General features: G+C 43.0%; 1 protein-coding gene across 1 annotated transcript in view; it reads right to left on the bottom strand.

Annotated features, from left to right (window-relative positions):
• LOC115853301 (ATP-binding cassette sub-family C member 4-like) overlaps positions 1–18460 on the bottom strand; it is a 166779-nt gene that overhangs the window by 47581 nt on the left and 100738 nt on the right. Inside the window, 5 exon segments of the mRNA XM_060287854.1 lie at positions 3042–3197; positions 9943–10134; positions 11225–11325; positions 13061–13180; positions 17643–17793. Of these exon segments, the coding sequence (XP_060143837.1) occupies positions 3042–3197; positions 9943–10134; positions 11225–11325; positions 13061–13180; positions 17643–17793 (720 nt within the window).

Genomic DNA, 18460 nt, shown 5'->3' with positions numbered 1-18460 from the left:
TGGTTTAAGAATGAGGAGGACTATGAAGCTTGGAAGCCGAGTGACTTCTTCAAGGTCACACACTCGTATGAGGCAGAACAGGAATAAAGATGTGGGTCATACTGACACTCAGTCTACGCTCTTAAATATTCTATCCCTGGCTGCCTCCTGAATGATTTCCTGGGACCTTTACACATTGCACAGTGTCTGCAGATTCTCTCCCTCTAATCAACCAACGCTGCGCCCTGGAGACAAACACATGAAAAGTGGAAAATAAAGGTTCTGTGTTTACAGTGGTTGGTGATCATTATCTACATGGATACAAAGCTTAGCACTGTTTTATAAACACACTCTCTGGAGTGTGTACACAGAGCATGCTCAAAAGTAGGGTGGAAACTGATGGAATAGAACCAAACCCTGGTGATGTCAAGGTATATTTAGTCTTTGCTCAGATGTGCTTCCAAACATTTTCGGCAGAGCCAAGAATCATCCAAGCTTTCTTTATTTATAGAGTTCTTTACGTACACAAACATACAACCTTTTCTTTTTTTTTTTTTTTACGGTACGTGGGCCTCTCACTGTTGTGGCCTCTCCCGTTGCGGAGCACAGGCTCCGAACGCGCAGGCTCAGAGGCCACGGCTCGCGGGCCCAGCCGCTCCGCGGCATGTGGGATCTTCCCGGACCGGGGCACGAACCCACGTCCCCTGCATCGGCAGGCGGACTCTCAACCACTGCGCCACCAGGGAAGCCCCAGCCTTTTCTTATTAAGAAACGTTAAAGATAATGCAGGCCACGCTTCCAGATCCTTTCATCCGAGAATATGAAAGGACTTTAGAGAGATGCCCGTTATTTCTGCTAAATAGTCTCATTTGGCCATTTCAGAAATGGGTACAATCAAAACTTAAAACTTGGGAATCTAAACTCATTTATTTTCTACTGTCATCACCAAGTCACGAATCTTAATAGCCAGAGGGAATCTTTAAATACAGGGATTATATGTACTGAAAAGTTCTTCCCAGTTTTCCTGAAAGGGATCTCTTAAAACTTTTCTTTTTAATTGTGGTAAAATACACATAAAATTTACCACTTTAACCATTTTTGAGTGTACAGTTCAGTGGTATTAAATACATTCACATTGTTGTACAGCCCTCACCACCATCCAGCCACAGAATTCCTTTCATCTTGCAAAAGTGAAACTCGGTACCCATTAAACAACAACTCCCCACTTCTCCATCCTGGCAGCCACCATTCTACTTCTTGTCTCCATGAACTGACTATTCTAGGTACCTCATATTAGTAGCATCATACCGTATTTGTCCTTTGCGACTGGCTTACTTCACTTGGCATAATGTTCTCAAGGTTCATCTGTGTTGTAGCATGTGTCTGAATTTCCTTCTTTTATAAGGCTGAATAATACTGCATTGTATATATATGTACCACATTTTGTTTATCCATTCATCTGCCGCTGCACCCTTGGGTGCCTCCACCTTTTTGCAATTGAGAATAATGCTGCTATGAACATGCTTGTACAGAGAGCTCTTCAAGACCCTGTTTCAATTCTTTTGGGTTTATAACCTTATGCAGAATTACTGGATCATATAGTAATTAGATTTTTAACTTTTTTGAGGAAACTCCATTTGTTTTCCACCGTGGCTGCACCATTTTACACTCCTACCAGCAATGCACGAGGATTGTAATTTCTCCACATCCTAGTCAACACTTGTTATTTTCTTTCTTTTTTTTTTTTTTTTTGATAGTAGACATCTTAAGGGGTGTGAAGTGGCATCTCATTGTGGTCTGGAAGGAATATCTTGATTTCAAAAATGCTTACAGTAATTCCAGGTATTTTAGAGGCCAGGGGTAGGTAGCAACTGCTGTACTCAGTCATAAGACACAAGTCCACGTTCTCCTTCCTTTAGGTGCCATGTTCTATATGCTTCCTAATCAACAGGCAATACAGAGCTCATTGTACGCACATTCCAGGATGAACACTTGCCTGGATCTTTTTGTGTCGACTCCTCTTTGTGTTTCTCATCTCAAGAGGGTGTTTTTCTGAGCTTCCCTTGATGGCCAGATAATTGTAGAGAATATAAAAGAAAACCCTCAAAATTAAAAAAACAAAATCAGCAAGGCTGTCAAAGCAGGGCAGGATGGCAGATGAAGGCATAGTAAGGAGGATAGTAATTGCTCAATAAAATTCACTGAATTATGTTGGGTGGGTGAGCCATAAGGAATGGCAGGAGCTTCTACTGTGCATATAATCCAATCTCTAAGACAATACCTGAAAGTCATACGTCTTTAAGAAGCAGAACAAAAGAGAACAGAATCAGAGCCCAGGAAGAGAAGGTCAATTCAACGCTCCACCGTCACAGCAACTGTGTATGGGGTCTACGGGAAGCACTCCACATGCACTGACTTACGTAGTCCTCACAGCAGCTCGAAGGGTTGGTCCTGTCAGCTGCCTTGTAAGGGGGAGAAGACTGAGGTGCACAGAGATGGGATTCCGTGTCCTGTGCTCTTCCTCGTCATTCTGTACTGCCTGCCTGGTTAATCATTTATTAAGGGTTGAATTCTAAAAGGTTCCCCAGAGCATCCATACACCCTGTAATCCTCAAAGCTCCACAGTTTCACAAAGCCTTCCAGGGAGATAATCACCTTTGAAATGGTAGCTTTATTTCCTACAGCAAAATTCCATCTTTAAGACACTTAAAATTCGTGTTTTTCTATAGGAACCTCTCCAGTGCTACACTAATCATTTATCATTTTGTTCTCAGTATTCTGTGGTTATCAGTGGATAAAACTGTGGCACCTGAGGAAGTGTGAGTCCAGAAATTTGTCTGGGTCAGTTATTAAATCACATGCACACAAAATAAATGAAAGAACAAACAAACCCTGGTATCTGAGGAAAGTATCTGCTGAAAACACCTGCTGCTAAAAATATGCTCTATTGGGGGAAAACGGATCAACACTTTCATGCAATTGGAAAAAACTAATCAACTTAAAAGCAGCTAAACTTAGGTGCCTTATAAAAAGAACATGTGAGAATGTTCTGATGTGCATACCTGAGGTACACCTGACATTGTCTTCTTTAAATGGTGAAATCCAATTATGGTTGTCAAGATCCCGTAGACGGAAATTTCACCTTCAGGTTCTGACAGTCTAAAAAGGGCAGCGATGAGGGAACTTTTTCCAGCTCTCGTTCTTCCCACAATGCCAACCTGTAAAGAGATCCATCGGGATTAAGAATTCACAATATGCAACAAACCTAGGAGAAACCCTGGCTGTTGAAGATGAATTTTTAACGTTCTACATAAAGAGTAGTCTGTAAGTTTCTCAACCATGGCACTGTTGACATTACGGGCTAGATAATTCATTGTTGGGGGGTCAGGGGCCTGTCCTGTGTATTACCGTAGGATGTTTAGCAGTAGCCAGGGACTCTACCCACTAGATACCAGAAGTACCTCCCACATTTTGGCAACCAAAAATATCAGATATTGACAAATGTCCCCTGGTTGAGACCCCCTGGTCCCAAAAAGAGTTAAAAATAACAGAATCAATCTACTGGCAGTGAAAAGCTAGCAGTCTCTGGTATGGACATATATACACTACCAAACGTAAAACAGCTAGTGGGAAGCAGCCGCATAGCACAGGGAGATCAGCTCGGTGCTTTGTGACCACCTAGAGGGGTGGGATTGGGAGGGAGGGAGATGCAAGAGATATGGGGACAGGGTCTTCCCTGGTGGCGCAGTGGTTGAGAGTCCGCCTGCCAATGCAGGGGACGCGGGTTCGTGGAAGATCCCACATGCCACGGAGCGGCTGGGCCCGTGAGCCATGGCCGCTGAGCCTGCGCGTCCGGAGCCTGTGCTCCGCACAACAGTAAGAGGCCCGCGCACCGCAAAAAAACAAACAAAAAAAACAAAACAAGAGATATGGGGACATATGTATATGTATAGCTGATTCACTTCGTTATAAAGCAGAAACTGACACAGCACTGTAAAGCAATTATACTCTAATAACGATGTTAAAATATATATATATATATATAAAAAACTTAAAAAAAAAAAAAAGCTAGCAGTCTCCTAAGTCAGCAGTCCACACCCTTTTTGGCACCAGGGACTGGTTTCGTGGAAGACAATTTCTCCACGGACAGGCGGGGCTGGAGGTGTGGGGATGGTTCAGGCGGTAGTCCGAGTGAGCGATGGGGAACGATGGAGAGCAGCAGATGAATCTTCACTTGCTCGCCCGCTGCTCACCTCCTGCTGTGCAGCCCAGCTCCCAACAGGCTGCGACTGGTACCAGTCTGCGGCCTGGGGGTTGCAGACCCCACCCTAAGTGGCCCATAAGAAGTTCACTTTTAAATTAGCTTTATTCCTACTCTCTAGGCATTTTGACCTTGAGAATCATGTGGGTAATTTTACAGAGATGTCAACAAGTCAAGTAAGAAGTGTTATACATAAACAAGTACTCATTTTCTCAGGGATCTACTATTTAAGAGGAATTATTCTTTGGTAGAGAAACTAAATCACTTCCTGATGTTAAATATCGTAATTATACCCTATCTTGAAGGGAAACATCTTAAAATTATAAAATGCAGGTCTCAGTGTCGTAAAAGACAGTATCCAGCAGACAAAATACACATAATGAGATCAACAACAACACAAACAACATTTGCTACTTATATGGGACCTTTCATCTGAGCAGTTCAAAAGTCATTTTATAAACAACTTAATACTTACAATTGCTCCTTGGAAAGACACATGCAAGTTTCAGTCTAGTTATTAAAGCCAAAGTAGAGAGAAATTAAGTGCATTAAGAATAAGATTAAGGAATCAATATAATGCAGGTAAAATGCTGGTCGGGAATAAAACTATACTGTAAAAACCGGCTTTTAACTGTGTGCATCCAAACATGTACTATACAGAAACCGGCCTTTTTTATCAATAAGCTTGCCCAACTCCGTGGTGGGAGCTTCCCAAGAGATGATTTCATTTCTATTCAGAAATTTGGAATTGATGTGGGGTGTAAGACATGTTTTCAATCATTTGTAAATTTATTCAGCAAATTTTTAAAACTCACGGCTTTAAACAGAGAAGAACTAAGTCTTTCTGAGCATGTCATCAGAATGCTGGGAACTTTTCATATTTTCTCATTTGAATGCCTCCAAAGTTTCGAATCTTTGTCTGTAAAATCAATCGTAGCATTTCAAAAAAGAACTTATCTCAATAGAGATTAAATGTAAGAAAAGTGAGTTTAGCTAGTTTTATTATTTTGTAGCCATTTTATACCTTATGTTAAACCCTAATATATGTAATATAGATGGGCCATTCTCTGCATATAGGCAGGCCCTAGTGCATGTATATAGATATGACTCATGTGTTCTGGGTACAGGCAGACCTTGAACATATGGTGGATTTGGTTCCAGATGACCACAAAAATGTGAATATCTCCAAATAAAGCAAGTCATAAGAATTTTTTTGTTTCTCTGTACATATAAAAGTTATGCTTACACTATACTGTAGCCTACTAAGTGTACAATAGCATTATATCTGAAAAACAATGTACATACCTTAATTTTCAAATACTTTATTGCTAAAAAAACGTGCTAACCATCATCTGAGACTTCACTGGGTTGTAGTAACATTAAAGAATGCTGACCACAGATCACCATAACAGATACAATAATACTGAAAAGATCTGGACTATTGCAAGAATTACCAAAATGTGAAACAGAGACAGGGAGTGAACAAAGGCTGTAAGAAAAATGGGGCCAATGGACTGGCTTGATGCAGGGTTGCCACAAATGTTCAATTTGTAAAAAATGCATGATCTGTGAAGCACAATAAAACCAGGTATGCCTGTATTTCTGGGTGTTCTCAGATGTAAACCAACGCACATCAGGACACAGGCGAGAACTGTGTCTGTGAGAATGTGCATATGTTCCCATACTATAAGCTCTACTGAAACTGATCATCTGTGCAAACTGGAACATCTGTAGACTCCTGGTAAACGGCGGAGATATGCAGGGGCACCGAGGGCTGCTCACACCGTGAGCACCTAAGAAAAAGGCAACTCAGAGAAGATCTGCTCTGGCTATTCCTACCATTCAGTTATCAAAATCCACTCTGGAAGTCTTTCCCAGGACACCAATGGGTTTTTCCAATTGCCCGTGGAGAGTGTCACCAGTATCAGTAAGTTTACATTCCTAACACCAAAAACACTTGGAGACAGTCTTATTTCAGTGCTTTGTGACATACCCATTCTATTTTCTCAAACAGGCCAGGGTTGGCCTCTGACTAACACACCAACTTGTTAGACATTTGCCCCTGGATCTCTCTTCATACGTCAAACTCAACATGATCAACACCCAATGCCCCACACAAAACAGCTGCTTCCTCTGACTTCCCCACTCTACTCTCATTACTTCTTTCTCAGGCTCATGGGCTCACAATGTCCACCTTACTTCCAGCTTTCCGTGAGTCCAGCATGGTGCCAAGCCGTGCAGATTCAACTACTGCAATGTTTCATGACTCAATCCCTCACTGAGTCTCTCTCCTTTGAAACTCTTTCCTTGATCATTATCAGTGCAAATGAATTTGAAAAGTAAATTCTAGCTATACCCCAGCACTCTGATTAAAAACCATTCTTAAGATGTTGATGTTTTTACCTTCTAGACTTGTATGTTGATATGTTCTTGAAGATACAAGCTCATATACTTAAACAGAATGGGATTAACATGAACATACTGTTGTAATCTGCTTTCATTCAGTATTTCATAAAAGTATTTATTTTAATGGCTACATAATATTACAGTATATGTGATCATTTATTTAACAAACCCCCAATTTCCGGATAGGTAGATGGTCTCCAATATTTTGCTATTATAAATAACTCTGTTAAATATCGTTGAAGCTAAATCTTTGCAAACAACCTTCATTATTTCCTTAAGAGAAATTCTTAGGTGTGCAACTGATAAACAGGTATGAACATTTTCAGAGGAAGCTGTTAAGTAGCGCCAACCTACCCTCCAGAAATATGATAACATTTTGTTTTCCTTTTTTTTTTAAATTTTCGCCGTGCTGCATGGCTTGGGGGATCTTAGCTAACCATACAGGGATTGAACCCGGGCCCACGGCAGTGGAAGTGCTGGGTCTTAACCCCTGGGCTGCCAGGGAATTCCGGATACCATTTTCTACTCCCACTCGTAAACTAGGCGCACATTCGCAAACCCAGGTGTTATAACTTTGTTTTACTTGACATCAGTTTGATTCCAAAAAGTGGAATCACTTTCCCTGATGTCTTGCTGGAGGCCCAGCAGCTACTGGGTCCCTGCCTTCCGCATCTGCCCACCCTGGTCCACGTGCACCCACTTCTCAGATTAAACTCCCGAAGGTGGCTCTGTGCCCATCACTCCACCCCGGGAAGTCTGCTACAAAACTGTCCCCGCTAACCTCTCCATCCTCCACCTCCACGAGGCAGCTTCCCTGGGGTTACTAGGTAGTCGTGACGGCTGAACGTGAAAATGTGTGCTATACACCTGGCAGTTCTTTTCCCTGAATGCTCTGCAGGTGCCTGGTTCTTCACTCACTGAATCAGGGCATCGTGCCTTTGCTCATGCTGGTCCCACCTTCCGGAATGCCTTCCACATGCATTTCCGCCTGCTGAAACCCTAACCATATATCACTAAGTCTGCCTCACCGGCCTAATTCCTCAGAAATGCTCTCCCTGACCCCTCCTGTGGACTCCTCTCAACCCTAATAGACGTGATACCATCTTGTTCTAAAGTTCCATAAAAATGATGACCTCCTTCTATCTTACAAAGCTAATATGGCCTTTTTCTTATTTTTTCAACTGGACTGTATGTGTTGACAGCAGGATCTGTATTGGATTTGCCTTGGTGTTACCTGTGGTGTCCTGAGACAAAGAGGCATTATGTAGGGAGCTGAGATTTTTAACTCAAGCTGGAGAAATTTATGGAAAATTGATTACCATATTATTTAGGTATACAATAAGTTGGGCAGAGAAAAGACATGACAGATGGATTCTGCCACCATACATACAATTGCAAATGGCCAACCTCACATTTTCATGGGGCAGACAATTGATACAGTATAAGTGGTTACGGTCATTTACACACTATGAAAATGACAACAATCTTTGTCCAGGAATTTACTCTATGCTAGTCTCCATGCTGGTGCTTTAAGTGCCTTATCTTTTTTTTTTTTTTTGCTGTACGTGGGCCTCTCACTGTTGTGGCCTCTCCCGTTGTGGAGCACAGGCTCCGGACACACAGGCTCAGCGGCCATGGCTCACAGGCCCAGCCACTCCGCAGCACGTGGGATCTTCCTGGACCGGGGCACGAACCCGTGTCCCTTGCATCGGCAGGCAGACTCTCAACCACTGCGCAGTGCCTTATCTTGTTTAAGTTGTTCAACAACCCTAGAGGTTAGGTCCTATCACTTCCATTTTGCAAAAGAAAAGACTGAGACTTAGTAAGATTAATTAGTCTGCCTGAAACAACAGAGCCCGTGAGTCACAGGACGGGACTCAAATACACGCATCGGCCTCTTTTCCATTCTGCTGAGGCCTCCTTATCACCTGGATGGCCTGGCAGCTTATTATGCCCCTCTGTGTAGCTAAAAGAGAAAGTGGGGAGAGGTGTAGCTGCAGTTAAAAGAACAGGCCTACCATATACATCCTATGCCAGACAGTTGAAGCAAGACATGGACACAGGTACCTGAGCTCAGAGGGGCTGGCTGTCGGCAGGAAGAACTGGCACCCACAGCTGCGCTGGCAGAGAAACCTGCAGCGAAGTGGGCACCTAGTGCCTGGGAAACAGGCCAAACAGACCTAGTGCCCTGCTTCGGGCAGCAGGAGTAATTTTTGATCCCGTCAGGTAGTGAAAGAGCTGCACATACACTGCTACACTGGGCTGTCTCTGACTCGGAGCCCAGGCAGGGCCGAGCCTGTGGTGAAATACCTATAGTGCCCACAGGAGGCTGGTGTGGGGAAGGCCAGACAGCAGGATGAAAACTGCCTGTGATGAAGACAGACTCCACTGAAAAGATGCAAATAAATGCACTGGAATCACACAGAATTAGATTATAGTGTAAAGGCATGATTTGCAGAATATAAAAGTAAGTAAATTTGTAGGGTAAGTGGCACAGAACTTTCTAGAGCCGCATGCTAAGACACAAGAGGGGTTAGGTGATTCATGAGCTCAACTGCAAACTGTCAAAGGACATTTCTTGGAAATCACAGGTTATCAGTCATCAAAAATTGCCTATGAGGGACTTCCCTGGTGGCGCAGTGGTTAACAATCCACCTGCCAATGCAGGGGACACGGGTTCAAGCCCTGGTCCAGGAAGATCCCACATGCCGCGGAGCAACTAAGCCCACGTGCCACAACTACTGAGCCTGTGCTCTAGAGCCCACGAGCCACAACTACTGAGCTCGCGTGCCGCAACTACTGAAGCCCACGCACCTAGAGCCCGTGCTCCGCAACAAGAGAAGCCACCGCGATGAGAAGCCCACGCACCGCAATGAAGAGTAGCCCCCGCTCGCCGCAACTAGAGAAAGCCTGCGTGCAGCAACGAAGACCCAATGCAGCCAAAAATAAAAATAAATAAATTTTTTAAAAAATTGCCTATGGGAGAGAAATGACTTTACTGGGAGGTCTTGTTTAAATGTGATTCTGAGTCAAGAAGTCTGGGTGGGCCTGAGATTCTGCATTTCAAAGAAGCTCCAGGGCCCACCAACTACCGTGAGGCAGCTCCCCACACAGGGAAAGAAATGCTGGGATCCCCATTCCATGGTCGGTTTCCAAGAAAGATTCACCTCCAGTGTCACTGATCTAATCTGCATCCAGGAGGAACAAAGAGTCCCCCTGACACACCGACAAGGAACCCAACAGTAGATGCAGTGCTCAATCTTAAGCTGGATTTTAAAGAGGCAAATGGCTTAAACAAACCTTTTCTCTTGAATTAATGACAGGTCCTTCAATACCAGAGGCCCATCCAAGCTATACCTTAAGTTAATATTTTGAAAGAAAATCTGTCCTTCATGGGGCCAGGCTGGTGGTGGAAGATGAAAGAAGTATTTCCAGGGTGCTTCTTTCTCGAGGTCTGTATATTCAATCACTCTTTCTACGGAAATCATCTGAAACACATATGATATCACATGAGTTAGGAAGGGAAGGTCTTGTTCATGGATGTTCAGAGATTGTACATGAAGCATTCTGCTTTTCTATCTTTACATCCGCGTTTCTATGGCTAAGAATATCTAAGGTCTTAGCAAACACAAAGGACAGAAGTAGGAGTTTGATGAAGCCTTTGATGATTTGCAAACTTGTTTATGGCCATGTAACACTGTCCTTTACAGCTACTTCCTTCAACATTATATTAAAATTCAAGAATTAGAGAAATGTATGCAAAGATTTTATTGATCCACTTTTCACACCTGAATAAAAAGCAAAAGAATTTTGTTAAAGAAAAGAATACTTATGGACGCCAATCAGTAATGTGTTGCCACAGAAGGGCCATCTGTCATAGATGAGCAGACTGGATGGCCATCAAACCTCATTTTAATAATTAATCACTTTCTACTCTATTAGAAGAAAGAAATGGAAAGATTTTGTTTTTATTGTTTCTCTCCCTTTAGGAGAAAAGATGCTAATATTCAAAAGAGACTATAATTTACATATTGACTAAGGCCTTTTAAACAACTTTAATTTGACACCTTTGATAGCTCATTCTGAGACGGGGCTTATCCTACCAGAAAAAAGGGACACCAGCAAATTCAGGTGTTCAACACATACAAGATCAAATGCTAAAATGGGGGACAGAGGAACCTATTAATTAAATAAACAAACCTCAAAATACTGAATTCTTCTTTTACCAAAAATGAGGAATTACCCCTTAAGAAACAAAAATAAACAAACCCCTAAGAAATTAGCTTATATTCTCTCCAGGATTTCAGAACCTCCCTCTTACAGAGACATTTATTATATTTGAAGACAGCTTGTGATGAATATAAAACCTGCTGATACGGCACACATAAGACTGAGAAAAAGATATATATATATCGTATTTTACATTAACTTTAAACAGATGGAGGAGGATATAAAAAAATCTTTTACCTATGACGTAAAAATAACAGTTTTACTATTTTACATAAGAATTGCTTTTATGCCATTTAATGGCAAGGAGACTTGAAAAAGCTAAGAACGGTAAGATAAGACAAACATCACCATATTCTCAACTCTGACGCTTTGCCAGACGCACCACTGGGTCATCCCCGTGAGCGTGAGGGCGAGAGACAGCGCCAGGCCCACCTTACCAGCATCCAAAGCTGAATGAGGAAGAAGAAGGGGAATAAAGTCAGTCTCATTCTCAACCCCTTGCTCAGCTCCTTCTGTCACTTTACCAAGAAGACCCCTTTACATATTTAAATCATTTCATGCAATGACAGTATTACTCATACTTTTACTATCTGTTGATTGAGACAATAATACAGTGGAAAAAAAAACCCACTATAAATTTAGAAAGAATGTTAGATGCGTTTATTAATCCCAACAGGATTGACATACATTTTACAGTATTATACAGGTGAGGAATAATGTCATTATTCAGACCTTTGTCATTACGGTTTCAAGGATCATTATGTAATTTCACTTACTACGTCCAATGTAGCTGCAGATGAAACCACGAAACATAAGGCAATGGGTTTTAAGAACCACTGCTTTTAAATCTAAATACTACTCTCATTGTCTCTTATTCAATGTTGTTCCTATGGAATAGTTAGGGATGGTGAGTTCATGGCACTCAGGCCAACCTGCTCATCTGGTACCCACACAGCAGGGAGGATACTGTTCTTTCCTACAGGGAATCTTTCTCACCTCAATACCCAAAACCGAGATCTGAGTAGCCCTAAAGCTAAAACCTAAAGTGCTAAGCTGAACAAAAAGCTTAATGGTAAACTTGGTTCTCTCCTCCCAACTATAGGACACTACCTGGAATGTTCAGAAGGTCAGCTTGCTACAGCTGCGAAGACCTCCACCCATTCGAAGAAAGAAAAGAAAAAGATAAAAGGTCTCATCAAGACACAAATGACTTCACATGGACCACACTGTGGAATCACACGCTATAAATGCTATAATACAATTTATTAGAACCAAACAGTGTATATTAGACAAGATGGCAAGAGTCATAATAAAGAACATGGAAAAATGGTCTCGTTGGTACATTTCCTGCAGTGCTGGGCCTCAGTGAGGCTCATCCTCTCACATGTCAACTGTTCCCTTTTCTCCAGTAGCAGAGAGCTCAGCTCACACTGTGTTTCCAGCACCTTCTGCACTTACTGCAGGCCCTGCATAGCGTTTATTCTTACGCGCCAGTACCTAAACGACCATCAGCTAGCGGGATCTGCATGTGGCTTTCAAAATGCCACTTTATCTTCAAAATACAATAAAGATTGGATAACTGAGCCAGGATTTTATAGACTTAGAGAAAATTCTGAAATTTCTACCTAGAAAAAACTTCACTGGTACAAAGAATAATACACATCAAGTGGGCGGCAAATCAGGAAATTATTTTCCTCAGTCACATCTGCTGCCCTTCATGCTGTGAAAAGAGAGTCCGCAAACTACAGCCTGGGGGCCAAAAACAGCCCACCACCTGTTCTGAAAATAAAGTTTTATTGGACCACGGCCACTGGCCATTTGCTGATGTATTATCTTTGTCTGTCTTTGTGCTAAAACAGGAAAGCTGAAAAGTTACAACAGAGATAGTATGGCAGACAAAGCCTAAATTATTACTCTCTGGCTCTTTGCAAAACAAAGTTTGCTGACTCCTGCCCTAAAGGGACAGAAAGCCACAGGTCACAGTGATGGAAGGACAATGCAAGCCAGTGAGGGGAGAAAAGCAGGGGTGTGACAGCGGAAGAGGGAAGTTCAGAGGGGAGGCTGAGAGGAAGGGCTGGGGAGGCGCAGAGAGAGGTGTGGGCCGGCAAGGCCACCTGACAAGGACTCAAGCCTCAGAAGGCAGCACCTCCCATCCTTTGAAATCATGTCCAGAAACTTACAGACCTGAATGCAAATCCTGGTGCGCATCGAACAGTTCCTGAAACTTCTGTTCAGCATTGTTCGCCCGGATGGTCCAGAGTCCCCGGAAGGAAGATGCTAAGTGGGAAAACACTAGGCTCTGTGCTGGCGAAGCAGAGACAGACAAACAACAAAGAAAGTTAGGGAGGCTGGATGCAAGGAAACCAACTGCCTCTCGTGCTCTGTGGTTGCACATCCTGCCAAAGGGCTTCCTGGTGGGCTGCCTGGGAGAAGAGGGATGATGCCCCTTCTGTAGAGGGTCCTCCACATGAAACCTCCAACTCCTGGTCACACCAAGCTTTACTTTTATGACCTGGAAATGAAGATTCTCTCTGAACCTATCTTTTTTTTTTTTTTTTTTTTTGCGGTACGCGGGCCTCTCACTGTTGTGGCCTCTCCCGTCGCGGAGCAGAGGTTCCGGACGCGCAGGCTCAGTGGCCACGGCTCACGGGCCCAGCGGCTCCGCGGCATGTGGGATCCTCCCGGACCAGGGCACAAACCTGTGTCCCCCCCATCGGCAGGCAGACTCCCAACCACTGCGCCACCAGGGAAGCCCCTGAGCCTATCTTTGACCAAATTCAAATCACAGCTAGATTTAGATAAAGAAATTCTTTACTAGCTCATTCATCAAGGTCCTCCTCAAACATGCTTCCCTCCAAATTCTTCCCTGATATCCCTCCAGTTGGAAATTGTTCACTAATTTTTTAAAAACTTAATGAAGTCTAGTTGATTTGCAATAATGTGTTAGTTTCAGGTATATAGCATAGTGATTCAGTTTTTTTCTGATTATGTTCCATTATAGGTTATTGCAAGTTATTGCATAGAATTCCCTGTGCTACACAGTAAATCCTTGTTGCTCACCTACTTTATGTATAGTAGTGTGTGTCTGTTAATCCCATACTCCTAATTTGTTCCTCCCTCCCTCCCTGCCTGCTCTGGTAACCGTAAGTTTGTTTTCTATGTCTCTGAGTCTGTTTCTGTGTTGTATATATAGTCATTTGTATTGTTTTTTAGATTCCACATATAAGTGATATCATATAGTATTTAGACTGCCCTTCTCTGACTTACTTTACTAAGAATAATATTCTCTAGGTCCAACCATTTTGCTGCAAAGGGCAATATTTCATTCTTCTTCATGGCTGAGTACTATCCACTAATTTTTGAGGCAGCAGCATTTTTCAATTTAATTCTCTGTGAGAGTGCTCACCACACTGAATTTTGATGAGCTATCTATGTGCTGTCTCCACCTCAGATTAGTAACTTAAGGGCTGGGATAAAATCGGCATATCCCCCAAACTGGAACAGTGCCAGGCACAGGACTGGGGTGAGATACGAAGGTGAAGGGACAGCCTGCTGTCTCCCTGCATCCTGGGACTTCCCCTGAACCCGCATCAAGAGTCTCTTTGCAGGTCACGGAGCCTGGGTATCGCATTGCCCTTTTGCCCATAGGACCCGGGCAGCCAAGGCAGCTCTGAATGGTCTTGACTCCGCTCCATGAACCTGATGGATGTTTTTATAACTGCCTGCTGGATACCTAAGGCTTCTGGAGGTCACTCTGCATGTGACACTCACATCACTCTTTTAGAATCTGACCGTGGCCTTAATGTCCGTTCTCTTTTGAGTGACTTCATGTGGGTCTGGGGCCTGGTGTCACATTCATTTCCTGGCATCTTCTCTAAGAGCACGCTGAACACGAGCACCAGGGTCTGGCTCCTGCACATCAAGGAACAGGTGGGCTTCAGGCTGCTGGGCAGGAAGGACCCTTACGATTTTCATTCCCCGCCGTGAACTAGGCTATAACCTGCTGTTGTCAGGGACGGACAGTGTGAGTCTGTGACCTTGGATACGGCTTCAGCATTCAGGCACTGCCAAATGGATAAAGCTGGCTAGAGAAAGGCAACCAAACTTCATCTTGGTTTTACGTACTGCTCCCTGACTGACCACAGCTACGCTCGCTTTTGCAAAAATATGCCCAAAAAACCCCATTATAATCAGCTGCAGATTTGTCATTAAGATGACAAAAGTTAACCTAAGCTTCCAGTGGCAGCTAGGCAGTAGGATCTGAAAATAAACCTCAGGTCGGTGCTTTGTGACCGCCTGGAGGGGTGGGATAGGGAGGGTGGGAGGGAGGGAGATGCAAGAGGGAAGAGATGTGGGAACATATGTATATGTATAACTGATTCACTTTGTTATAAAGCAGAAACTAACACACCATTGTAAAGCAATTATACTCCAATAAAGATGTTAAAATAAATAAATAAATAAATGAAAATAAACCTCAGGACTTTAGTAGTTCTTCAGAGCACAAAAATGAAGCAGGTTTATGTCGTCTGGCCATAGCAATCAGGCGTCCTTCTTTTTGCTAGTGGCTCTAGCAGTGGCCTTAAGACATACTATCATTTACTGTACAGAGAAAACAGCAGTGTTATTATTTATGACACAGACCCACTATCTAGAGAGAAAACATAAACAGTTCTAATGAACTGACCACCACATTTAGTTATCTGGGGGAGTGGAGGAGGGGGTATCCAGATTGAATTTACGGTCTAACACTGTCACAGCCTACTAGGGGTGCCGAAAACACAAATACTCCACAGGAGCTGTGCCCAAGTTTTCAAAACCCCCATAACAAACACTGAAGAATTCCTGTACTGATTCTTTAAAAAAGCCTCAGGAGGTGCCCTCCTCTCCACTTTCATATGGATGGGAGGCGGCCCTTGCCCCAGGCAAACATCTCTGTCAAGCATTCCTTCTGGTACAACTCCTCTTTGAATGTACCAGATCTGCTTTGCAACAAGACTATTGAATGACTCCATTTTGTGAGTGGCCTCAAATCATAAAACACCTGAAGCCTTGCGTACACAGAAGACTGGATGGAGCTCATCACTTCCTCTTCTGCTTCCCCAGGTCCTACCATCCTACCAAGTCACACGGGCAGAACAGCGCACACATCTGGACTCTACTGCTCCACAGTCCATTCAAACACCTCACAAAACCAGACCTCACGGGGCTTTAGCTGGTTCTCTTGATGACTGAACGTTTTTTCTACAGCTTTTATGAAACTGATGCCCACTATCCTTTACGTAAATACTTAGGATAAATGCCTCTTAAGAATTCATTACTTTAGGGGCTTCCCTGGTGGCGCAGTGGTTGGGAATCTGCCTGCTAATGCAGAGGACACGGGTTCGAGCCCTGGTCTGGGAGGATCCCACATGCCGCAGAGCAACTGGGCCCGTGAGCCACAACTACTGAGCCTGAGCGTCTGGAGCCTGTGCTCCGCAACAAGAGAGGCCGCGATAGTGAGAGTCCCGCGCACCATGATGAAGAGTGGCCCCCACTTGCCACAACTAGAGAAAAGTCCTCACACAGAAACAAAGACCCAACACAGCAAAAATAAATAAATTAATTAATGAACTCCTACCCCCAACATCTTCTTTAAAAAAAAAAAAGAATTCATTCTTTAAAAAAACACACAAATACCACAACAAAAAAACTCCTTTGTCTCGATGAATTTAGATGTTTTTCCACTTAGTAGATATGAAGAACCTTGGGATCAGTATGCTTCTCTTGTTGGCTTGGTTTCTAGAAAGTTAAGTTGGTATTAATTTGCAATAACTACCCATGGCTGGGATTTCTGATGTAAACATCTTCCTTCCTTCCTTCTTGGCTATTGTCCTTATACCTTTTTAAAAAATACATAACAATTCTACTTATAATTTTTTGTTTCAATATTAATGAAATATGTTTGTGCATTAATAGCGAGATAAGCTCTGAATTATTTCATCCTCTCTGATTACCTGCAGAATAGAATAATTAATCATAAAATGTGTTTCCCATTATTCTAAAACTAGGAAGTTGAATGGAGTAATAAACTACATGCGTACGGAACGGATTCCCCCTCCTGTGTCCTCCTCAGGGGATTATTTTCAGCAGCCATTTATATGAACAGCATTGGGGAAGGGGGACCACAAACAGGGTGGTACCACACCAAATACTGGTGATGATAACTGCAAACCTGAAAATAACAGCACTTACCTTTTCAAAGCATTTAACAAGTGCAACTTAATTGCCATCTTTGAACATGAGAAAGAATGTATCTTTCAAATATATTACTTCTGACATATGTTTCCGGATGTCTCCTTTCCTTTTCCTAATCTTTTCCTTTCCTTGTCACTTCTAGTAACTTTTGGAGAAGAAAAATCCCGTTTCCCTTCTTCATTAGTTCCAGCATGATGAAATATTGTATTTTTAAGAAAAGTATTTATGGAGTAGATGCTCTGTGTGAGGAAGCATGTCATGAACAAGACAGAAACAGTCCCCTGTCCTCACGGTGCTCAATTCGTCCTCCTCGTGCTAAAATGCAAAGCTGCAGCTGACCCGCCACCAGCTCCATTTGCCTTAAGGGCCACATGGACTCACAGTGGCCATAATATCTAATTACCTAATGTTAACTTAGTGAGAAATTCCAGAAGACAGAGTCTGCAGAATTTCAGGGGTCTGGTCCATTACAGCACAAACGGAAGCCAGGCTGAGTTGCCATCCCAACCCAAGAGCCCCGGGAACTCACCTGCACATTCCAGGCGTTTGACATCTCCTGACGTCTCTGAGAAATATTGCCGAAGAACAAAGAAAATGATGCCAAGGGGAACCAGGGGCATCACAGTCCAAGGAATCACAGCCACCATCACGCCTGCCATGCCAATCACAAGGAGAAATGTCTAAAATAGCAGAAAGAGATACAGAGGCCTCCTTGTCAAGGATTCTTTTCAAAGATAAACTTGGCTGTTTTGTTAGGATTGCATTCCTTGAAAGACTTGTTGGAATGGTAGGGAATGCTTTCCCATCCAAAGAAATAAAATTATAGGTGGCCCTCGCATTTATTTATTGCGTGTGTCGAACACTGTAAGAACTTTCTAGGTATTAGCTCTTGTGATACACTCAGTAGCCCTGTGAGGCAGGCATTACTATTTTTCACAGATGAGAATATTCAAGACTCAGAGTAGGACTTGAATCCCAAAGTATCATGAGTCAGTAGGTGCTACCAGAGAGATGAGCAAGCAGGTACCGCAGATGAGGAATTCAGAAGCTTCGTCTATACGTGTAGGGATAAAGAAGTGGTTAATTACAAATTCAGTGTCCAGAAAAGCAGGAAAAAATTCAAACGTTGACCTCTGGAAGTAGGCATTCCTCTTTCTTTCTTGGTTTTCTGAACATACTTAGCACATACTGAGTGCTGAATGTGTACCGGCTGTACATTTAACACTTCACGTGTATTTACTTAGTTGATCCTCACAATAGCCCTATCGAGTAATAGTATTATCTCACCTTCCAGAGGGAGACACTGAGGCACAGGGAGAGGAAAAGCAACTTGATCAAGACGGCAAA

Source organism: Globicephala melas, chromosome 18 (genome assembly GCF_963455315.2).
Source record: "Globicephala melas chromosome 18, mGloMel1.2, whole genome shotgun sequence".
In the NCBI taxonomy this organism is placed as follows: Eukaryota; Metazoa; Chordata; class Mammalia; order Artiodactyla; family Delphinidae; genus Globicephala; species Globicephala melas.
This window is presented reverse-complemented; position numbering and strand designations above follow the sequence as displayed.